A 25,602-nucleotide genomic window follows, 5' to 3' on the forward strand; every position below is an offset into this window, starting at 1 on the left:
GCCTAGAAAGCAAAATGTATTTGATCAATTAGAAACAACATTCTCCAAATATTCTCCAAAGATTTGTCATTTGGGAAATCTTCCAATGATGCATATCTTAAACTAGGACTTAATAAATAAGTCCAAGGGAGTTGCCCAAGGCAAGAGAAGTTAAGTGATTTCCTCAGGGTCACCTGGCTAAGAAATGCCAGAGGTGAAGTGTAAAATCAGGTCTTCTGACTGCGAAGGCCAACATTCTGTAACCAGGCTATCTTTCAACAGGCAAGTGCCTATCAGACCATTAATAAATACTTGTTGAATTAAATTGAATTGAATTTTCTATTTTTAGACTTTTAAGTACTGAAGGCAGGAACTTTTTCCATTTTCCTTGGAATCTCAACATCTGGGGTGGTGCCTGGCCCTTACTGCTTTAGAAATGCTTGTTAAATATAACTGAAGTCTTTCCTTTTATCATTTAGTTCACTAGAATTTAATCATTTGCTGTCTGCCAGGTCCAGAGCAAAAACAGAGGAAAAACAAGAAAGAAATTGTCCTTGTCCTCAAGAAACTTAGATTCTAATGGGAGAGATCCATGGGTCAGTGAGAATGTGGTAAAAACCTCCACTTTAGTAACTGCTTTCAAGGTTTTATAACTTTTTTGAAATGTTGCAGGAGAGGTTTTCAGGGTACTACACTTGAGTTCTGTTACATTTAGACTTTTATGAAACTCTTAAAAGTTAAATTTACAAATCTCCTAAGAAGGAAGAGGATGTGTACAGAAGGGGAAAGGGGTGCATAGACCTGAAGGGAATAAGTGAAAAACATACACCTATGGAGGGACACGTTCCCCCCCCTTTTTTTCTAGAAGAACTGAGAATAATTGCCCCACAACAACTCAATCATGTCTATTCTACAGACTATCTACCTTGACCAAGTTAGTGTTGACTTGGAGACAAAGAGCCTTAAAAGAAGGAGCAAAAGAAAGTATTATGAATCTGTATCTTTAGATTGAATTCCACATCATAGATTTGGAGCTAAAAGGGATTTTGGAAGTCAGTTATCCAGCCTCCTTATTTTATAGCTCAGTCAAGTCAAAAAAATATTAAGGTACTTATTATAAATCAGACACTGTTCAGAGCCCAGAGAAGACAATCCCCCCCAAAAAAGTGGGGCGACAACACAAAAAAATATCTATTTACAAATAAGCTGTATACAGGACAGATTGGTAATAATGAACAGAGCAAAGGCATTGGAATTAAATAGGATCAGGAAAAACTTCTTATAGAAGATAGAATTTTAGGTAAGACTTGAAAGAGGCAGAGATGAGAAAGGAGAGCAATCCAGCTAGGGAAAATGCCCCAGAGCCAAGAGATGGAGAATCTTGTTGATGGAACAGCCAGGAGGCCAGTGTCACCGAATCACAGAGTGCATGGCTGGGGGAGCATGGGGACCGAAAAGGTGAAGGTAGGTTATGAAAGGCTTTGAATTCCAAACATACTTCCTTTTTTAATCCTAGAGGTAATCGGGAGCCATTGGGGTTTATTGAGTCACAGAGGTGACTGATGAAGAAACCAGGAGAAAAGACAAATGACTTTTTATTATAGTTTGGAGTCAAAAGGCTTAGGCTGAATTCCCTTCTCTGCTATTTTACTGCCCACGAAACCTTGGACAGGTCTTTGTCTCGGGTTTAAATACAAAGAAGGATTCAGCCAGATCAACAGTTCTCAACATTCTTCAACATGAGAACCTCTTTATAAAATGTCAGGTGATTTATGAGGACCACACCCCTCATACTAGTAGTCTTATAGTTAGTATAACTAGGTCTTAAGAACCTCATTTCTGGATATATGTGAGCCTGGTTCAACCCAGGAGACTTCACAAATCCACACTCTTGGCTCATGTCCCTACCCATATTTCTCTTTGGAAACTTCAAAGACCATAAGGACTGAGCCCATAAACTGTTATGATGACTGCTTGTCCCTTAATAAGGACCTAAAAAGTCCTCCAAACTTACAGTGCCACCCTGTGGTTCATGCTCCCCAGAAAGGGAAACACTGAGTATGTTAGAGAGAATACCTGTTGTCATCTTTTGAGCTTTGCCTTTTATAGTAATCTAGCCTTTTAAGAGTTCCATATGGTTGAGGCTTCTCCATAAGAGAAATGCATTCAGGTAGATTCTCTGAATTAAATCGGTATAGACTTTCATGTGCACTGACATAAGCAGGGGGTGTGTGAGAAGGGGTGTGTGTGTGTGTGACAGAGAGAGAGAGAGAGAGAGAGAGAGAGAGAGAGAGTGAGAGAGAGGAAATATAATTGCAAACTAGACTACCCCCCCCAAAAAGAAACCTTCATGCCTCTATATTCATACTTTATTCAGTAAAAGAATAAGAATGATGGGCATAGCAAATAATGAAATTGAATATATCACAAAAAAGAGAGAAAGAAATAAATTGGATGTGTTTTAATGGGCAGGAAACAATTCATTACCAGTGTAGGGATCATTAATCAACTGCCACTGTGCAGTTATAACCCAGTCTTGTTAATAAAGTATAAAACAAATGTAATACAAGAAGAAATAATAAGAAAAAAGCTAAAATCTGACTTCATTAAGTAAGTTGTTGATGCCAGAAAGTAGAAAATGCATGGAGAAAAGAGCATGGACATCAATTTTAAGAATTCCACATAAAATTTTAACTGATACATTTGAGATGCAATAATGAGGAATGGAAAAGAACCTTCTAAAAAAAATCTTAGGTATCACACAACTGACTTATTTGCAAAGGTGAGACATATGATGGCCAAGAGTAACACCAGTTTAGAATATAAACTTGTTTGCAAAGTCTTCAGAGAAGACCAGGGAATATTAAGAGCAACATTTTCTCTTAAAATATCAAGAAGTAGTAGACAGAATAACAATTTAAAGATAAACTATAATCAACAAAAGTATCCCCAAGAATATTAATGATGAGCCTAGGAGGACAACAACTAAGTGAAGGATAGAAAAAAATAAGCAACAATTTTTTAATAAACTCATTGATCCCATTAAAATCAAGAAGAACCATCTCATGAATTCTGAATATCATGATCCTGGGTATGCAGTGTCATTGAAGAGAAAGAAGGAGAGAAAAATAGGTTAGACCAAGTATATATAGAAAAATTTCATTCTAGAAGTGCCACAATTTTGAGGGAATTAAGAAATGAGTTCTCAAGTTATATGGAGGAGAAAATACCAAAGGCAACCATCCTGTGAAGGTTACCATACTAGGTGGTCAACATCAAGGACATTCTCAATGAATAGGCAAGATTTTGTGAATAGTCTACAGTAGACTATATCTTTAAGAGGAAGAGAAATTAACTGAAAAGTTATTTTAATGACCCCAAGTTTCTCTGAATCATCAAAGACTCTTCTTTTTAATATTAATATTCTTCCAGCAAGAGACATTCTGGTATCTTGAATAGAGAGCTGCCCACACTTAGTGTTCAAAAGACCAGAATGCAGATCCCATGTAGAATATTGGCTATGCGACCCTAGAAGCCAATGGCTTCTCTTTATCCCAGGCTATAGTCTCTAAGACTATAAGTTGCAAAGCAACTGCCTATCTGCATTAGCAGAAGAAATTTCCTGATCTGGAAGCTTCCTAGACCAATGTAATCACAGGTCTAGTCCCTATCCTGAATAAAATCAAAATTATAAAGGTGGGTACCCGTATGAACTCTTGAGTTTTTACAATAATTAGATAGCCCCTTAGAGGTTTGCATCTCACAAGCATGGCCTCTAAATCTCTTTCAAACTCTAGAATCCCATGATCCTGTCTTTTGACAAGCTAACAATCAATGCAAAAACTGAACCATTAGTTCCCATAGTTTATTTGAGAACCTCATATTTCTTGCTTATGAAGTACAAATGGGCATTTGAAAATATGTGAACTGGTAGCATTTTTTAATGTTTATTTCAGTCATCAAACTTCATTTGGATTGTTTTATCCATTCCTTTCTACAAATTGCTGGAGACTTTCTATAGGAATAATAAATAGCATTATTAGTAAATTATAGGATCTTATTGCTCAAATTAAGGTTTAGCCAACCAAAATATAGGCCTCACACTGCTTGGGCTAAGAAAAAATTGCTTTCCTGTGTAACAGGGATCCAAAATAAACATTAGGTACCCACCACATGCCGGTCACTGTGTTAAACATTAGGGATAAAAATTTACATAAAAAAGACAAATATCCCTGCCCTCAAGGAGCGTGATATCTAATAGGAGAGGACAACAAAAGAGGAAGGTAAAAATTAGGGATAGGGGAGGGGAGGTGCTTGGCATGATGGTGTGATGGAAAAGTAGGGATTCAGGTAGTCAGAATATGAATTCAGGTCTTTTGATTCCAAGGCCATTGCATTGTCTACCAGGAAGAGAAGGTTTGAGAACAGCTTTGATGGAGATCATGATAGAAAGTGTCTGACACTCACAGAACTGGGGATTTTTCTCCAAACCTAGCTATAAACACTAGAAACTCCCTTCCAAAAAATGCTTACCCATCTCACTACTAAATCCATCGAACAAGTCAATCAAAACAGCTCAAAATTAAATACTGGCCCTTGGGTGAAGTTGTCTTTAAAAAAACATTTTAGGGAGAATTAGTCCTATAAACAAGCAAAACATAGGACATTCTCTTTCCAAATAACATTACTCACATTCAAAGGTCAACACCCAAATTTGCAAGTCCCTAAGGCCTAGACAGATCATTTTTGTTAAAGGAAGGTTGGGTAAATTAGTCTTCCGCTTTTCCCCAGTATTTATAACCAAGGATTGAATCCAATTTAAAGACATTTTTGGATCATTTGTAATGCTTCATGAGTGGTACTTTTGGTTTTTTAACAAAACTTCCTTTTTAAAAAAAAATAGCTACTTCCATGGCCAAATACTTCCATTTTAAAACATCCAGATTTTTTATTCCACCCACTCCTCCCTCCAAAAATAAACATTATGACCTTCATTCTTAGACGATGTCTTTGTCACAGCAGGTATAAATTGATATGAGAGAGAGAGAAGAGAGCGCTTCAATTAGTTTAAATATGAGCCATTTAACTAGAGTTGGCCCTAATTGCTCATTGGAGGGTCACCAATTGGCTACTATGATCACTACTCTCTATAGTAGTAATAATAATAATGGCTGGTATTTTTATTGTGTTTTGAAACTTACCAAGTGTTTTCCTTACCACTATCCTAGAAGGGGTAGGTATATTATATATATACATAAAATATGGTTCCCATTTTACAGATTAGGAATACTAAGGCTCAGGGATTGCCCATGGAGGTCACAAGATGTGTCCTCTCCAAACGTAGGATTTGAACCCAGATGCCTTCTGACTCCAAGCCTCTTCCAGGGTGCTTTTCCTATGACACTACTATACATTTCTAAATGTACCTGACGCAGATGGCATAAAAACAGATAGTGTTCAGAAAATGAATCATTATTCATGGTAACAAAGACAAGTTCCCACCAGTTTTGTCCTGCTTATCTCTGATTCCTCTAGGCTTGAACCCCAGCGTGAACTCTAGTTACAATTCCTGTCCTTCCCACTGTCCGCATCCCACAGTCCATAACTCTACCTCCCTCCTGCTTCCCCAGTCTGACCTCTTTAACATTAGCTTAGCCTCGAACTGCCCCCCAGCTCAGCAGTCCTTGGACCACTGCCCAAAACATTGAGCCAGGGCCATGGCCACCCATCCCTGGCACAGACCACCTTACTTGTTCCTGCCTAATCAGCAGCTGCTGGACTAAAATAATTTCTCCCGTCCATGGCCCTGGATGTCTCGGGAACTGCAAGCTTTGAAAACCAGGAAGAAATGAAAGGGACCTGAAAGATCCACTCCCATCGTTTTATACCTTTGGGAAATTACCATCAAGCAGATAAAGCGATTTGGAAAAGATCATGTGGGTAGTCAGTAGAAGAGCCAGAATATGAATCCAGGTCTTTTGATTCCAAGGCCATTTCAATGTTACTAGGAAGAGAACATTTTGTTTGAGAACAGCTTTGGTGGAGATCATGATAGAAAGTGTCTGACACTCACAGAACTGGGGATTTTTCTCCAAACCTAGCTATAAACACCAGAAAGCTATTCTGTCTGGAGAGGAGTAAGTAGTTGGTCATGTCATCGCTATAGTTCTGACTGGAATGCCCCTCCATTCTCAGCCAGCCTAGTCTCAGTGATCACCATTCCAATTTCTAGCTAAGCTGAGGAATCATCAGCATTTCTGATCCAAACAAGACTCTGATATGCTTTATAAATTCAGCTTTTATTCAATATCATTTTTGAAGCTCTGGTCTCACAGCTTCACTGCCACCTCCTTCCTCTAATTCCTAATCCCCTTGCCCCTTCCACATGTTCTTCTCCTCTTGATGCCTGTAGAGTCCAGTGCTGCTGGATGAATCTTCCATTCCAGTAAGTGGACTGGCCCTCTTCTGCTTCAGTGCTTCATCTAGCCCAGCAAGGCCCCCACATCACTCTGTGGAAATCACAGAGCCAGAAAGAACTTTAGGCATCATCCCGTTTATAACCCCCTTACTTTACTAATGAGGAAATTGAGGAATTGTGAGCTTTTTCAGGATCTGAACCCAAGTGTTACTCTAAATTCGGTCTATCTGGTAGCCTCCTAGTGAAAAGAAGGAAAGGGAAAGAGGCTCTCCATCACCTGCAGATACTTCATTTGAGTCATGGCCACTGAGCTCGCCAGCTGTGTGTAGCCATAGCATACCACTTAATACTTGATTGGCCCTCTCTTGGTGTCTTCCCTTTCACATTCCCTACCAGGCAGGACTGTCACAAACAAGTCTTCTCTTTATGGTATAGAGGAAATAATTGGAAACTTTCCACTTAATATGGTAACTGGCAGATAGTAGGAATTTAATGAATGTTATCTATTGATTGATCTGATACATAGTAGTGGGTTCAAATTCAGGATGTGCAAGCTTGCTATCTGTATGCCCTTAGGCAAAGGTAACCCTTTTGGATTTCAATTTCAATACCTCTTAGGGTCCTTTTTGGCGTGAAATATTGTGAATTTCTCTCCCCAAACACTATCCTTTCCCTTATTCTGAAAATGAACCTCACATCCTGCTTGGCTGATTAAATTGAGTTCATTCAGATGGAAACCCCCTCCCCCAGTTTTCCTCTTCTACTTTGCTGAACTTCTCAAAGCCTTTGACCCATCCTCGCCTCCTGCCTTCCAGTCTCAGGAAGAGGTTGTCCTCTTCTTTGTGAAAGCTAATTCCTTTACTCCTGTTTCCTCCAGGGTCTTACCTGTCAACAATAAGCCCTTCTGTTCCATGCATCTTAATTCACTCCTATTCTGGTACCTTCCCCTTAGTTTATTAATATACTCAAGTTTCCCTGATCCTCCAAAATAAATATTCTTCCTTTGACCTTGCTATTTCCTCAAGCAATGATCCTGTCCCTTTTCCTTCCTTTCACTTAGAAACTTGTAGATATAATAGTCTATATTCTGCTTTTACTTCCTCTCCCCTCATCAACCTTTTGCAGTCTAGCTTCCATTTTCATCACTCTATTAAATTGTTCTCTCCAAGCTTACCAGTAACCTTTTGTCCATTTTCTTGGCCTCATCTCTACTTGACCTCTCTTAACCAACCTCTTCCTTCTGGATTCACTCACCTCCCTTGGTTTTCATGACATTTGACTCTCAAGGTACCAGACTGAATGATCTGTAGATTCCTTTCAGTTTGGACTCCTGGGTTCCTAGGTTTGTATTTGTCTGACTTCTTTCTCATACTTTTTATTCCCTGCCTCTCACTTCTTAATATAGAAAGATTTGGTCTCAGCCTTTTCTTCTCTATTCTTTTGACTACAGTGAACTCATTTACTTCCAGGGCTTTTGTTTCACTTCCAAGCAGCTGGCTCCCAAATTCGCATCCCCACCCAAGACCTCTTCCCAGATATCCCTTCCTGCATTTCCTATTACCTACTGTATACCTCTTCCAGGAGCCACATCAAATTTTTTTGTTATCATTCAGTCCTTTTTTCAGTTCTATTCAACTGCTCATGTCCCCATTTGGGGGTTTTCTTGGCAATGATACTGGGATGGCTTGTCATTTCCTTCTCTCCATCCTTTACAGATGAGGAAACTGAGGCAAAATATTAAATGACTTGCCCAGGATCACACAGAAAATGTCTAAGGCCAGATTTGAACTCAGGAAGATGAATTTCCCTGACTCTGGATCAATTGCCCTTTGCATTGTGGCACCACCTGCATAAAGCTTAACACGTCCCCAGTAGACTTCATCATCATCCTTTCTCACTTGATCTTCCCTCAATCTTCCTATTCCTCTTTGCGTGCATGTAGCACCATGTTTCCAGTATTCCTTGTCAGACACTATAGAGTCATTTTTGACTATTCCCTTTCTTTGTCCCCCAAAATTTAATCAACTTTTTGAATTAAATGAGATGATATTTATAAAGTGAGCATACTGTCTTACATATAGTAGGTATTAAATAAATACTTGCTCCCTTCCCTTGCTAAGTCATATTAACTTTTAAGTGTGAACTGCTCTTAGTGTTTGTATCCCACTGATTCTGTGATGATGATGATGATGATGATGATGGTAATGATTGTCTTCAGGGAAGTAATGCCTAGCAGTGAATTGGGGGACTATGCTAAGTCACCAGCCTCACTTTCTTCTCCAGAGCATCTGGGTCCAGGGGCCAGATAGGAATCAGGACAACTGGATATAGCCCTGGATGCAAGGCAGTCCGGATTAAGTGACTTACCCAAGGTCACACAACTAGTAAATGATATTCCGGTCCTCCTGACTCCAGGGTTGGTTTTAGATCCACTGTACCTCCAAGCTGCCCCATAACTCTAAAACTATGTTCCTATGAAGTCACCATAAGTTCTAACTAGTAGCTACAAGTGGAGGAATTTGGGGGGGCAAAACAGAACATCAAATTTGTCCCTCCACTATATTCATCTTGACAGCCCTGGCTCTTTGCAGATTGGAGAGGTACTATGAAAGATTTAGAATATAGCCATCAAGGGGCAGCTAGGTAGCACAGTGGATAAAGCACCGGCCCTGGAGTCAGGAGTACCTTGGTTCAAATCCAGTCTTAGACACTTAATAATTACCTAGCTGTGTGGCCTTGGGCAAGCCATTTAACCCCATTTGCCTTACCAAAAAAAAAAAACCTAAAAAAAAAAGAATATAGCCATCTGACACATCAGAGAATCCTTGCTCTTTTTTCTCTTCCCCCGTCCCCTTTCTAACCACAACCCAGTCTTCAACTGACTAGGCATCATTGTGTCAGATCATGATGACCCAAACTGACAGCCTCTCAGAATTCACATTTAGAGGCTAAAAGCTCTTGGTTCTAAAGTTGCCTCATTTGGGCTTTCTATTGGCCACAGTGACACATGAAATTGAGTCCACAAAAGTCATTGTCTTTTCCCCCAGCCCCACTTCTTGCCAGTAACAAAGCAAAATAGTACCAGTAAAAAAGAAAAAAATACATTCTTGTAAGATTTATTCAAAATTCTCCCCTTAGTCTTCAAGCTTTCTTTAAAGTAAAGTTCTGACTTTTCACATGCATGATAAATAAGTATTAGCACAATAAATACATACCTATGTATCCAACATCTAAATATTAGAGGCAGCATAAAAGAGTGGATCAAGGGCCAGTCTCACTGATTCAGGAAGACCCAACTTCATATCCTGTCTCTGAGACATACTGGCCAAATGACCCTGGGCAAGTAATTAAAGCTCTCAACCTCTAAGACAATTTTCTTATATATCATAGGATGGTTACTAATCTGCATTGCTAGAGAGCGTTCCCTCACTGAAAATTCCCTTATCTACCCTAGTAAAATCACAAGTCCAAATCTGAAAAAAGAGGCTTAAATAGTAAACTGCTTAACCTTTGAGGGCCATCCTTGTGATGAGATATTGCATGGACCTAAAGAATTTCTATACCCAGGGAGCAGCCTGGTGGTCTAGTGAATGGGTAGAGCACAGGCCTTAGTCAAGAAGACCTGAGTTCAGATGTGCCTCAGACATGTGACCCTGGGCAAGTTCTTTAACCTTATTGTCTCACCAAAAAAAAAAAAGAGAAGAATTGATATTCCCTTAATTTCAGATGCCTATAGTATATCATCTTGACTCGTGCTAACCTTGTGGCATTGGAAGAGAAGTTGTTTTTTCATCAGTAAGTTCTGCCATGTCATTTCAGAAATGTTATATGGTCTATTAGACTAGTTTTAATTCAGTTCTCAATTTTGAAATGAAAAGCAGCCTTTTCTTTAGAGGAAGTTACTCATAGTTCACTAAAAATAAGCTCTCTGTGGAGAAAATAAATTATTCACATATGGTAATCTTAAAATTAATACAGCTCTTTGGGTTTGTTTAGGTTCCCCCCCCCCCCTGTGTTCCGTTGTTATTCATTTCCATTAGAACCATAGTCTCCTGCAACAGTCAGATCTCCCTAGGTCTTATCGTTCCTTTTGAATGCCAAAGGTCTACTAATCTGGCTATCTCTGACACTCTTATGCAGAATTCATCTCCTCAACTTTTCTACCCTTTTATTCCATCTTATTCTGTTCTTTCTGGGTTTTTTCTCTGCAGGCTTATCTTCTTGCTTACTCTGTTGATTCCTCCTCCATCACCTTTTCCTCTTCCCATCCTTCTTTAATTTCACATTCTCTCTTCTCTGTCTGCCACTGCCTTATCTCAGAATTTCTCATTGTCATACTACTAGCCCATCCCTGTCTTTTACACCTGAAGTGAGAGGTGATAGTTCAGAGGCTTATTTTGCCCCTGTGATGGTGTGAGATGACCAGTCATTAGTCAGTCAGTCTCATTTGTATGTATGTTTGGTGTTTCTGTTCACCAAGAAGCTGTAGCATGTGCAGTGACCACATACCAATAAAACACTCTTCAGATGGGCTACACCAAGTTGAGGGTAACCATAAGGCCTCTAACCCTTCAATGAATTGGGGAACTATCTCCCCAAAGCATGTGAACATTTCCCTGCTGGAACAAGCAGATGAGAACAATTGGTTCCAGCAGACATGCAGGTGACTGTAACTGGTTCTGGGGAACATTTAGAGTTCAGCCAAATATTGAAGAGACTAAGATCATTGACCACATCCTAAGCTAGCTATAACCAGTCTTTTTTGACTTTGGTCCTACCACTGGACTTCTAATGACTCCGAAAAAGAGAATGAGACTGACATCTTTGAGCAGCTCTGCCTCACTGAAATTCAATTCATGTGCAAGTTGAAGTCATCCATGATGGCTTTGGTCCTCTTGAAAAAAATGAAGGATGAACAACATGTATGTTTGTAGTTCTGCAGAAAAAGGGTTACCTCTTTTCAAAGACCTTTTTTTTTAGGTTTTTTCAAGGCAAACAGGGTTAAGTGGCTTGCCCAAGGCCACACAGCTAGGTAATTATTAAGTGTCTGAGACTGGATTTGAACCCAGGTACTCCTGACTCCAGGGCCAGTGCTTTATCCACTATGCCACCTAGCTGCCCCTCAAAGATCTTTAAAGCAGCAGACAATTCGCAGTTAATTCAATTAAACGAGCCTTCTATATGCAAAGTACTGTTCTAGTTTCTGAGAGTACAAAGACACTAATACAATGTCTATGTTCAAGGAACCAGGACTTTATTTATCTCTACCAGCTAGGCCTACATAAATAAATAAATACTCCCTGAAATGCCAACAGCTTACCAGGATCCAGGTAGAGCTAAGTCTTAGAAAAAAAAATGAAGAATTTGAGTCAAGGATGAGAAAGGAATGTATCCTATCCATAGAGGACTCCTGGTGAGAATGATGGCCTGAGGAGTTTGGGAAAGAGCAAGGAATTCCAGTTTGACTGGAACATAGAGCACAAGATAGCCAGATAAATTATAAATAGCCTTAAGAACCAGGTGATAGAGTTTATGTGTCATTCCACACAACACAGCAAAGACTATATTTCCATCATTCCACAGATCTTTAATCTTGCACATTTTTGCTAGGAGATGACCAAAGCGAACTTTTGTTTTCCTTTATTGTACATGCTTTTAACAGGGTAGGGGGGTTATTTTTCTTTTTTTTTCAAGTCTAGGAGGAAGGGGAAGGAGGATAAAGTTTAAAAGAAATGGAATTTTTTCAAACATTTCTAAAATAGATCTTTGAACTCATTGATGTACTTTGAACTCTTTATAATGATATAGACCACTTAACATCCTTGTCCTCCCCAAAATCTCATCTAGTCAATCAGCAAACATTCATTAATCATTTACTGTGTATCAGACACTATATTCCAAGCCCTGAGGATAAAAAAAAAGGCAAAAATGAAATTCTATGACTCTGAAAAAGAGAATGAGGCTGACATCTTTGAGAAGCTCTGCCTCACTGAAATCCATTCATGTGCAAGTCGAAGTCATCCATGATGGCTTTGGTACTCTTGAAAAAAAGAAGGATGAACAACATGTATGTTTGAAGTTCTGCAGAAAAGGGGTTTACCTTCAGGAGGTTTGCATTCTATTGAAGGAGAAAAAAGTAGCTTAGGATAGGCTGGAAATAGCATCTAGGGGATCAGGAAGGGTTCTTTATGGAGGATGGAATTTGAGTTGATTCTTGGGGAAAACTGGGGGTTCCAAGAGTTGGGGGGGATAAGGAGGTAAAATGTGTTTTTAATATTTTTCATTCCTAAAAAGATTTTAAAATTTTATTCTTATTAATAAAAAATATTTTTAAAAATCCTGATTCTCAAAGAGAATTATGAAGCCTAAAAGCAGATTGAAGCATGCTATTTTCCCTTTTCTGTTGTTTTTTAATGACTTTTCCCATTTGTTCTGTTTCTTCTTTCACAATGTGACTAAAGTAGAAATATGTTGATATGATTGCATATGTGTAACTATATCAGATTGTTTGCCATATTGGGGAAGGGAAAGGGAAGAGAAAGAGGAGAAAATTGAGGCCTCAAATATTTTATAAAAAATGAATATTGGAAACTATCTTTACATGTACTCAGAAAAAAATAAAATATTGCTTACTCAAAAAATAAATCAATGGAATTCTGTGAGTAGGTTTTTAGAGACTCGGGATATGACAATAGGTTCTTCAACTGATTTGTTGTTCATTACCTTTTAATAATATGATAGAATATAGATAACTTATAACAAGTATTTCTTCCATTTTTCCTCTTCTAGTTTCTAACCTGATTTCAAAAGGTAGTTCCACTATTTATTCTTAAGCAATTTCCCCCCCCACCCCCGCTTTCATCTATCAGCCAGACTCAAAACCTGGAAATATTCTTAAATTCTTCTTTTTTTTTTCCTCTTCTGTCTTATCATCATTATATTTTTTATATATTTTTTATTTTGCTGGTGATTGTCAGAGTTGGTATATCATATTTATTGGCACATTAAGGTTACCAAGTACCCTATCCAATCATTCCCCAATTACCCTCAGTTCAGACCAATTGCTTCATCAGCATAGTAAACACTCAGTGTGGAAACTTCACTGATAAATATTAGCAGCTTATCTGTAGCTTCAAGTTTTCAAGAGACTCCAGGTCACTTGAAAGGTGAGTGTTTTTCCAGGGTGCCTTGCCCAGCTAAGATACACCAATAGTTGAGCTTGAACCCAAAGTTCTCTTCCTCCAAGGCCAACTATCTGTCTCCCAAGTCATCCTGTCCCTCACTTCCTTGGGTCTCCGTGCTGACTTTTCCTTTCCAGTAGCTCAAGCACTCGTTACCTCATTCTTCAGTTTGGTCCTTGGCTGGCTAACTGCTGTTCTCTTCTGATAAGACCAGCCTCTTTTCAGACAAACGGTCAGATTAATCTTCCTAAGATAACACATTGCACTTCTGTTCACAACTTATTATCTTCACATTAAATTCCTAATTTTTTTTTCTGGCCACAACCTACTTTCCCATTTCTATCATGCATCCCTCTCTCTCCTAGCCTGACTGCTTTCCATCTTTTGTGCCTTTTCTTATGCTCTTTCCTTTCATCCAGGATCTGCCTCATGTCTTTTCTTTCTATCTAATCTCAGCATCAAAATAACAGAATCTGCCTCATATCTTTTCTTTCTATCCAAATTCAACATCAAAGTAATACCTACAGAACCCAACTCTAAACCTGTTTGCTCTATTCCAGTTCATGGTGATTCCTCTGTCTTTTGAGAATGAATCTATAATTAGTATATTATCAATAATACTTTCTATCTTCTGTCTTATATTCAACCAATCCACATGCCTGTGTATGTTTGAGGCACTATGCCAAAGCACTAGCCGTCCAAATCAAAAGGAAAATAATACCTTCCTTTCAAGGAGGTTATGTTTAAATGAGGAAAAGGAAAAACCTGTACATGAGCATATAGAGAACAAAAATGAATGCAAGGCGATTCTGGGAGGTGGTGCCCTAACATGAATGTATTCCAGAAAACTTTTATGAAGAAAGTGGCACTTGAGCTAAAGTACCTTCTAGACATCAGAGTTGGGAGATGGACCATGTATATAGAATAGCAGGTAGGCTGGTATAACTAGAACTGAGACTATACAAAGGGAAGAGTAAATTGTATTGTTATTTAATATTCATGTCAAAAAAAAAGTCAGAATACTGGATGAGCAATTGAGAGGCCTGAGTTCTCAATCTGGTGACTTGAGTCAATTTGGGCAATTCACATAACCTCATCTAGTTCTGTAAAACAGGAGAATTAAACTTAATGAACTCTTTGGGACTTCCTCATTCTAAAATTCCATCGCATTTAAATTGCATTTATTTATATAGATCTCTTTTCATCATGAAAATAAAGATCCTGTATTATATATATCTTTGTGGAATATAAAACCCATACTGTTGGTAAAGTAATCCTAACTAGTATTCATATTACATTTTATTCACCTTATCTCATTTGAGCATCACAACAACCATGAGAGGTAGTGACTTGTCCAAAGTCACAGAAATGGTAAATGGTGAAAATGGTACTCATATCCAGAGTCTCCTAAATCCAAGTCCTGTGTTCTCTCCATGGTGTCTTAAAGGAAATAATTTGCCCTTCAATTTCATGTAGATGTGTAGGTATCCTTGCAAGAACAAGAGATGACTCTCAAATCGATTTTCATGTGAAATCTAGAACATGTCCAGAAGGTGGTGAGCAAGGTGATGAGAGAGAGCTATAGTCAGATTGGAGAAATATGAGAACAATCTTAACAAGTTGGAAGTTGAAGATTTGGAAGCAGAGTTCAGATTTGTTAAGTTTTAGCTTTGTTCTGCTTGGGAGGAACCAGGAGCAGTGAGTAAAAGTTAGAAAGAGGATGTTTAGCTTTGAAATAAGAAAAGACTTCACAACAATTACAGCCATACAGAAGTAAAATGGGCTGCCCCACAGCAAGGAGCTTCCCCCTCCCTGGGGTCTCCACCAGAAAGGTAGATGACCGCTTGCCAGTGGTACTATAGAAAGAATTTTGTTCAGACTTGGGTTGGATTAGCAACCTTCCCAACACTGAGATTCGATGTTAGCCTCCCTAGAGAAAGTCTATAGATACCCAGTGCCAAGACTGAGCCATGAAGTCATAGAATTCCCCTGGGTGATATTTTTCCACAGGTGTTTTTATTAAAAAGGAAGTGCCTTTTTATTGTCTGTAAAGAATTGTCTTTTTAAGTGAGAAAGGCAAATGCAAGTTACAGACAGATGCGTCCTACCACCTGCCCTAAGACTCCCTCGCCTTACTACAACAAAAGCATGGTGACTGGCAAATCAAAAAGGAGATATCGTTTTTCTTCCACTGTGTATGAATCATTTCCTTTCTCTAGTAAACATAAAAAAAGCACAAAAGCTTCTCATCTGCTGGTAAACATGTCCCATCTCTTAAATGCTGTTTTCCACTCTTCACTAATGTTATGAATACAATTCATATGTTCTTTAGCTATTTGTTTAATGAATGAATCCTTGAACCAGGGTCTTGTCAACCAGCTAACATATGAAGTTGCCATAAAAATTTTAATAAGTAAAGAAGGAGAGACTATAAACTGTATATATAAAAGAAGCAACATGGTGTGGACATCTGTTCAGGACCATATAGAGCTTTATCTTGGTCTGTTGGAACTATTGACATTTGATTTTTTTTTAATGGGAGGTTGTTTTTAGAAGAGCAGACTAGAAATAACCCCAAAGGAAAGGAAATTAAGTTCAGTCAATCAGTCCAGGCTTGGGGAATACAAAGATTCAAATGAACAATCTAACAGAAGGAAATACACACACACACATATGTAGGTAATCTCTTGCTCCTCACAGCAGGAATGCCCTTCACAGGACTTTCACAGGCATACGTTTGTCAGAACTTTAAAACAAAACGAATAATTCAATTTTATAACTACTCTTATAGTCTGCTGAAAAACTGCTACTTGAAACTCAGTTTGGAGAACTGTTAATTGGGCATTTTCTGTTTCCTCTTAGCTCTGCCCTGTCCAAACATCTCATTCACATCTTCTGGGAAAGCAGCTAGATTGAGATTTTTGTCAGTGTTCTCTCCAAGAGCATTGGAGTTGTTGGGGACCCCTTCCTAACCCCACAGACCTCTCAGGCTCGTTTTACAATGTTTCCTCCAATCCTGGACATATCCCTCTTGGAAAAGATCCTTGTTTATCTAAGATCAGGAAAAAACACATGAGACCACCCAAACCCAAGTTCAGCCTTGCCCAGACAACAGAGTGTTTTAGACACCAAGCTCTTACAAACAATTAGAGGACAGAGTGAAAGACTAGGGCCAGCCCCCTCTCCCCAACTTGGCTCTTTGGAAACAGCTCAGGATGATCCTAACATGATTCAAAATGGAGAGGAAGAAAGACTGAGGGAGTGAACAACCTTCCATTCATTGTGCCTCTACTGAGTCATCAGCTTTCCCAGCTACTCATCCCATAAAGGAACTTCTCATCATCACAAAGAGCAAGCCCATTGGTGATGGTGAGTGATACATAGGGCAGGAAGCAGACCTTCCCAAAATTTGTATCTGGTTACTTGGAACAAGGAATGGCAACTTGAGCACATGGGATGATATCCACTACACAAGTAAATAGGGAATATATACACTGTAAACATAATGGTAATTTCAAAATATAACACAGATCACCATCCAGTAACACAGTATATGAATAGATGAATGGGTAAAAAACTATTCTCTGTATTTGAATAATCAGCCTTTCTCAAGAGTAAGGCTACCTTGGACCACCAAAGTGACCTTTTCTGTAATAGAGGTTCAATAAGGATATTCTGCCATAATGAATTATTAGAATGCCTTGGAATAGCATTCAAAAAAAAAAACAACTTTTTAAAATATTTCTCCCACTCATACCCAATCAAGTTAGCTATGCAGAACACTTTCCCCCTCTCCATCCCCACCAAAAAAATCCCAAGAATCATACTTGTTTTTGGCATGAAAGAGCCTGAGGTGATATGAGAGTGGAGTTGATAGTGCCAAGACTTAAAATGAAGGCAGCTTGGCCATTGCACTCTTAGGTTCTCCTTTTGATGTATGGGGGAAATGCTCATACTTGAATAATTTAAAAGATTTTTCTGTCAAAAACCTTTATCATTTTAGACTATTATAAAATTTCAGAACTGATTTAAAAGAATCTTTCAGAAATCTCTTTAAATTATTTTTGATTGAGAAAAAAGACTAGTAAAAATGCTGACTTTCTGAGGGATAGAGAGGTGTGTGTGTGCGTGCGTGCGTGCGTGCACGCATGCGCACGCACAAAATAGATTGACTCCTAAAAGCTGGTCATACCAGTTCCATTACAACAGTGGCATAGAAGGAAGGATTTTCTGTGGTTTCCATAGGCATTATCAATCAACCAGCCAATAAGTGTTCATTAAGTGTGAAAGGTATAGCTTTAAATACAGAGGATATAGGGACAAAAATGAAACAGTCCTTGACCTCAAATAGTGACAACTTGTACACATTCAGGTAGGTACTTTGTATATTCAAAATAAATCAAATTCATTTCAACTAGGGAGGCAGTAGCACCTTAGGTTGGGGGAAATCGGGAAAGGTTTCTGAAGGAGATAGGGTTAGGGCTGAGCTTTGAAGGAAATTAGTGATTCTAAGAGCAGAAATGAGAAGGACCTTCATTCTTGGCATTCTAGTCAGGAAGGATAATCTGTAGGTCCTAGAGGGACCTACCAAAAGTGCCAAACAGAGGAGTTTGCATTTAATGTCAAGATAATAGGAGACCACTATTGTTTACTGAGCGTGTAGTCAGATCTGTGCTTTAGGAACACTACTTAGCAGCTACGTCAGAATTCCAATCAAAATGGTGACCAAGAGAATGAGAAAGCCAGGAGAGAAGAGTTCAGACCTAGCATAGGTCAAAGAAATAGCTTGGTTACCACTGGTTGAAGATAACTGTCAAACAGATTATTGGTCGGGTTTAGGTTGGGCTACTTTGAAATCCCTTCCCTAACAACTGAGTGAATGGCGAGTGAATATTTTGAAGGAAAAAGAATATCATGAAAGGAGATTAAAACGTATTTAAAAATTGGAAATAGGATCCAGTACAGATAAGGAGTTCTCTGGGAAATAATTTATGATCTTTAAAAGCCTTTGATCAACTAATCCATTAGTTAACCAAACTTAAGAAAGTCAGAAAGCATATGCATTTTTAATAATGTTTTATTTCTTCCCAACTTCATGTAAAGACAATTTTGGGAGGAAGAGGAATTAAAGTAGCTACTTTTTGAAGAATATAATTTTTGCCGTTCATCTTGTTTAAGAATTATCATGTGTAGGGGCAGCCAGATGGTGCAGTAGATAAAGCACTGGCCCTGAAGTCAGGAGAACCTGAGTTCAAGTCCGGTCACAGACACTTAATAATTACCTAGCTGTTTGACACTGAGCAAGGCACTTAATCCCATTGCCTTGTCAAAAAAAAAAAAAAAATAATTATCATGTTTGCAATCCAGTGTAATGCAGCCTACAGGTTGATGAGATGATTTCAAGTGCTGAAAATGACCCTAGCAGAAATGTTTACAAAGGAAAAAAATAAAATAGCAGGCCTCCCTTGCACTCTAGAAGCTTAAACTGGACTGGATTCACCTTTGGGGCATCCCCAAACCTTTGGAACACAAAAAGCTTAATTATAACTTACTGAATTTCCTTAATCCTAACTGAGAAGTTGATGGCCACCAAATGCTTTTCTCTTATGCAAAGAGAATCAGAGAGGGAAGGGATTTCAAAGTAGCCCAACCTAAACCCGACCAAGAATCTGTTTGACAGTTATCTTCAACCAGTGGTAACCAAGCTATTTCTTTGAATACCTGTGGAAAGGAACTAATCCACTATCTCCAAAACAGCCCCTTATTCTTTGGGTTTTCTTCATTCCTTCTTCCTAATTCTTTCTTCTTAGGCCAAGCCAAACTAGTCCAATCCCTTTTCCACAGAGTGTCACTTTAAATATATGGAGACAGCACATTCCCCAACAAGTTTTCTCTAATCCAGGCTAGTCATACCCAATTTCTTGTATGTAATCATCTTAAAACCCTTCACTGTCTTCTTGGTCACCATCCTGTGGACATGTTCTGATTTGTCTATATTTTTGTTTTCTCTCATCTTGCCATCTTCCTCCTTGAACTCCTCCCAGCTCAGCTGTGTAGTCTGGTAGAAGGATAAGGTATGTCAGCCTTGTGAAAGTCTTTTTAATTTTAGCTATATATCCACGTAGAGGAAGAAGAACATTGCATAATGGAGAATCAAATGGAAAGTGAAGAAGACCTGGTTCAGATACCACCTCAGATACATCCTGGTTACTTGGCCTTTGGGAAGGCTACTTCTATTATTGTAGTGGTGTCCAACTCAAATAAAACCAAGGTCACTAAACCACAAGTTTATGCCTATGCATATTGACTTAGAAAAATCACATAATAGCATTCTTTATGTTCTATTGTATTTTTACTTCCCAGTTACTTTGAGAATTATATAATTAATTATATATTTCTTTTATATTTGCCAATTATTTAATCTTAATAGAATTGAAGTGGGAAGGAAGAGCATCACCTCTTCCACTCTAAGGTCACTCTCTAAGACTCTTAAGTAGGTGCCCACCTGGATTGGGGGTGGTTGTGGATTTTCTTATGGGAAAGAATCCTGTAGTCAAGAAACCACAGGTTCTGCCCCTGACCCTCTCCACATCCTAGGATTCATGTGGATCTTCAACCAGCATGAGGTCATATATTTTCCACAAGGATTCCCCAAAGGAAGCAATTTGAGTAGATTTTTCAATTTCTCATTCCATATGAGCTATAAATGAAAGACTATTTGTAAAGTACATACACATCTTCACTTTTAAATGCACTCTTAAGTAGTCAACTGTTAAAAACAGTAATAGACCACATTAAAAAGACAACCTTTTAGGGGTGGCTAGGTGGCGTAGTGGATAGAGTACCAGCCCTGGAGTCAGGAGTACCTGAGTTCAAATCCAAGCTCAGACACTTAATAATTACCTAGCTGTGTGGCCTTGGGCAAGCCACTTAACCCCATTGCCTTGCAAAAAAAAAAAAAAGACAGCCTTTTGCAACTCCTGGTGTATTAATATGTCTATCCCATATGCCTCTCTGTCTTATGTAGCCTTGGTATTGTGGCATTACATAGATGTTTTTATTCATATATGTGTGTATATCTGTAGACATAGAGATTTATACACATACACATGTATTTATGTACCTATGTATTTGCAACCTCAGGGACAGAGAATGTTATTTTATAAACTCTACTGTGAACAGAAGTAAGTCAGCCTTCTCTCATTACTCCTAGTTGACTGTTGCCTTGTTTACACAAGATTCAGGTGCTCCTTTTGGATGTGAGAAGACCTAAGTTCAAATCCTTCCTCTGACACTCACTGAGTTTTTGAGCATGAACAAATCTCTTCACTTTTCTGGGACTCAGTTTTCTCATCAATAAAATGAAGATGAGGATCATAATAATACCTGTATCCATTATGGCTGTTGTCTGGCTCAAAGAGTCAGTATAAACCTCTCATGCACTATATAATTTTGGAAATCTAATGTCAGCTATCATCATGACCAGGTTTCAGCAAAATGCCAACAATTACAAAAAAAATGGGTATGTTTCCATCTTGGGGGCTATCTTCAACCAACTTCTTTGCCATGTATCCAAGAAATACTCTTCAGGGCAGCTAGGTAACACAGTGGATAGAGCATTGACTCTGGAGTCAGGAGGACCCGAGTTCAAATGTGTGGCCTCAAATACTTAATAATTCCCTAGCTGTGTGACCTTGGGCAAGTCACTTAACCCCATTACCTTAAATAAAATTTTTAAAAAAGTAATACTCTTCATTACTCTGCCATTGTAACTTCCAACACTCCTTTTGTGAATGGATACAAGTTATTTACAGAACCACTGCAAACAACCTAATCATTCTGATCAACTACAGAGTGATCATCCCAGAGTTTAGGATGAACATTTGAATTATAGCTTCTAAAGCCAACCGACATTTCAAGTTAAGACTGATGCCAGCCCATTCCTTATTGTCTTGTACCTCTTTGTTTGAACTGAAATGTTTATCCCATGGAATTTAGATGTATGACCTGGCAGAGTTCAGGGGTTCCATGTCCATCAAGCCAAGACAGATCTTTGCCAACTTCTTCACCAGGTTCTTGGTCCCTCCCAGTCACACACAAAGGTCTTCCTCAGCACCTGGAAGTCATTCTTTCCTGTTCACTAGAAAGTAGTCACATATCATCATTTCTGAGTTAGAAAAGGGACTTCCCTCTATAGCCAACCTTCTAGAGCTCACCTTCCTTCTGTAGCCCAGCTAATCCAATCCCCTCTTTTCACAAACATTTAAGTTGTGATCAAAAAAAGGACAATGGATTCTCAGTTGCTTTCAACTCTAAATCTACAACCATGTAGTCCCTTACAACTCACAGATTTTGTGATTCACTGACAGACAGCCTGGAGTCCTGATAAATTTATATGAGGAAAGGCAAAAAACACATTCCAATTCCCATTACAACAAGGCATCAACGGACCCCCAGACCACTAGATACCTGAAATATATTGAAGTCACATGATGCATGCTTGAAGAATGCTGATTAGAGTGAACTGACTAGGAATTGTAAAGAACTAGTGGCAAATAAAGTGTTTCCTCTCTTTTACAAATTAAATACCAGTGAGATATCTTTTAAAAGTTAGAAGAACAGACCTAAATTCCTAAGGATTTTTCTAGCTCTCAGTCTAGGTACTGTTGGTATAACTCAATAAAAAGATGTGAAGACCTGGGTTCAGATTCCTCTTCTGACATACATATACTATTTTTGTGGCCTCTGGGCAAGTTGCTTAGCCCCTAAGTACCCCAGGCAATTCTTTTTGTTTCTTTTCTTTTCAAGGCATTTGGGGTTAAGTGACTTGCCTAGGATCACATAGCTAGTAAACATTTGAGGCTAGATTTGAACTCAGATCCTCCCGACTCTAGGACCTGTGTTCCATCTACTTCACCATTTAACTGCCCTAAAGCAGCAACTTTAAACTGTACATCAAAACAATTTCAGACCATCTTGAATAAAGGGACTTTGCTTTACAGAACTTCCAGGGCTAATGAATGAAATCACAGGTCTGATCCTACCAAAAAATGAAAGTGAGGTTCATGTCCAGGATTCCCAGTACAGTATCCTCAATCCTGAATGCCAGCCTAAGTGGGTACTCCTCAAAAATTTGATGGTTAAATTATTATTGATTGTACTAGGTTTTTCCTGATCCCAAGCATCACAGTTTGGTTTGTCTGGGCTTTAAACAAAGAAAGAGCTGAATGAAATTGTCTGTCACCGATGTTTTAATAGATCTGCCTGTCCTCACAAGCACAGAAGTAGAGCATAGAAGATGATAGACCACACCTCACTTAATAGACATACCTCTGGCTTAATCATTTGGCCTGCTGGCATTTGATAGAATTCTAAGAAACAAGAATCTCTGAAGCTTCTCTGTGACGAATAGAGCAGTGATGGAAACGTCTAGATAATTGATTACGAGCCCTGAAAAAAGGATTTTGGCTCCCTATAGAATCTCTTAATTCCTCTGGGGAGGAATTCATGCAGAAAATGCTACTGATCAATTTTATTGCTACTTATTAACTTCCCTATTCAAGGAGGGAATATGCAAATTTCCTATAAACTTAAAACCTATATTAGTTTGATTGAATGATGAAATCTGATTAGACTGGCCCTCTTTACCTCAGAGGAAGGCAGCAGGGTTAACTAGAATGAACAATGAGTCTATTAAGTGTAGCTTCTAATACCATAAGAAGCAACTCCTTTATCTCTATCTGATCTATGTTTCAATATAAAACCCCACAGACCTTAACTTTCTTAGGCCATTTGGGATCAACCTATAAAATTGTTTCCAGTGTGTATGGCATTCTTCTCTAAAACCAAATCAGATATGGAAACTTAAGGTGATGGTGGTGGTAAGACAAAGGTTAGTGGATAAATACACATACATCTTCAGTATTCTTTGTCTACCAGATTAGTTTGTAAATTTGCATAGACTAGATCATTGTGAGATGCTATCACTATATTTAGAAGTCTAGAACAACTAGATAAGAAACAACTAGATAAGCTTCAATTGCTGACATTTTGATCAAACTCCCCAAACATTCTCATTTTCTCTCTCTCTCTCTCTCTCTCTCTCTCTCTCTCTCTCTCTCTCTCTCACACACACACACACACACACACACACACACACACACACACACATAGACACACATACTATGTGTATAGGTATATGTCTATATACACACACACACATATATATGTTTATTTACTATACAAATAACTATACCACAAGATTGAGTGAGCTAAATGTAAAGGAGAGCAAATGAATATGAGAAATTTGAGGGGGAAGAGCTCACTTATATCTGGAGGTAAGTAAAAGATAGCTTTATTGAAGAAACCTAACTGCCTTCTGGCTTTCAGGAAGGAGTGTTAGAAGACAGTACAGGTACACTGAGGAGAACCTGAGCCAGTGCATGGAGACGGGTAGTACAAAAATATTGATAGATTCTGAATAAAATACAGATTCCATGAAAGGGAATCATAGGAGGTAAGAATGGACAAGTAAGTTAGGGTCAGATTATGAAGGGGTTTTAAATCAAGATCAGAAGTTGAAATAGTAAGTATTGTGGAACCCCTGAGTAAAGTAGGAACTTGGTCATAAAAAAGGAAAATTGAGGCAATTATTTGGATAAAAGATACATTAGTAGATTCCACAAGTTAGCAAGAAGAGATGAGAGGAGCAGTTTTGATGACACAGTGGATGGAGCACCAGCCCTGGTCAAGAAGATTTTAGGTCATATCAGACATTTAATACTTACTTAGTTGTGGGACTTGAGCAAGTCACTTAGCCCCGTTACCTCGCAAAACTTTTTTTTTAAAAAAAACGAGATAAGAGTCTGAAGGAGAGAAGGATCAACTAACTGTAAGAGTATAGAGAGATGAACTCAAGACCAACCTACCTGCAAAGACTTCACAAATAAGTTTGAATCAACAGAGAGGGCTAGTGAGGAAATAATGAACAGTACAAAATAAAGGCATATGTAGGATGCTAGAGGCCCAAATGAGAGTTTTATATTTTAAATGACTAGTCACTATAAAATTCCAAGGGACCAGTGTGGGCAGAGCCATAATGGATGGGGGTATAAAGATAACTTGTTACCATCATCATTTGAGGAGAACAGTGGAAAAGAGTAGTTCACACTCTGGAAATGGAAAATTCTTTAAACAGGGAAACATGACAATGAACCATCTTAAAATAGCCTCAAGTTCCCATGCTTTAGTGATGGGGAAAATTAAGGCTTGAAAAATTGTTATTGTATTGGTTATACATAAAATTCTCATTTAATAGATTATAAAAATGAGTTGTTTTCTAAGAAACCCCTTGATTTTGAAAACTGTCAAATGAGTTCTATCTTTAGAGTGTTTGTATTTCTAAGATTGATCCCACTATTGATTGGCTCAGGAGCTTTGACCATCTCAGTTTCTTTCCTGGGCCAATTCACCTTCCCTTGAGCAGCCCGATTTAGCCCTTTCATTGGTCCTGCTTAGCTCCCCAGAGCTCAGAACTCCTGAGCTTATGCAGTCCACTGACTTCATTCAGTGGCAGGGATTACAGGTATGCCACCACAGTCAGCCCTCCAGAGGTTTCAAAGTGTAAGATGAGAAGCTGTAACATTAGCATTCACTCGTCAAAGTAAAGTACTCATCAAAATATTTATGGAATACCCTTTTACTCCTTCAGCTTTCCCTTTTGTGAAGAATATTTTTCCATCTGTTCAAAGATTATGATGACAATAGAAATGAAATAAAATGTGAAAAAATCCCACGCTTAAATATTTCTTTATTCTTTTAGGCCTCTTTTTCGTGGAAGTTCAGATGTTGATCAACTAGGAAAAATCTTGGAGTAAGTAATAACCTGAGTATTATATCAGTGAAAATCGTAATGGCTCTTGTCTGTTATGCATGAAAATTCTTGTCTGTTTTGCCTCCATTTTCCAAAATCCTGGTGATGATGGTGTTGGTAACTGCAGCTTAAGAGTCACATAATTGATTGGG

General features: G+C 38.5%; 1 protein-coding gene across 1 annotated transcript in view; it reads left to right on the top strand.

The window, feature by feature from the left end:
• Positions 1-25,602, top strand: part of CDK6 (cyclin dependent kinase 6) — a 262,890-nt gene that overhangs the window by 220,331 nt on the left and 16,957 nt on the right. The window contains exon 5 of the mRNA XM_074192808.1: positions 25,400-25,450. Coding sequence (XP_074048909.1) covers positions 25,400-25,450 — 51 coding nt within the window. The remainder of the gene's footprint in view (positions 1-25,399; positions 25,451-25,602) is intronic.

Source organism: Macrotis lagotis, chromosome 7 (genome assembly GCF_037893015.1).
Source record: "Macrotis lagotis isolate mMagLag1 chromosome 7, bilby.v1.9.chrom.fasta, whole genome shotgun sequence".
NCBI classification, from domain to species: domain Eukaryota; kingdom Metazoa; phylum Chordata; class Mammalia; order Peramelemorphia; family Peramelidae; genus Macrotis; species Macrotis lagotis.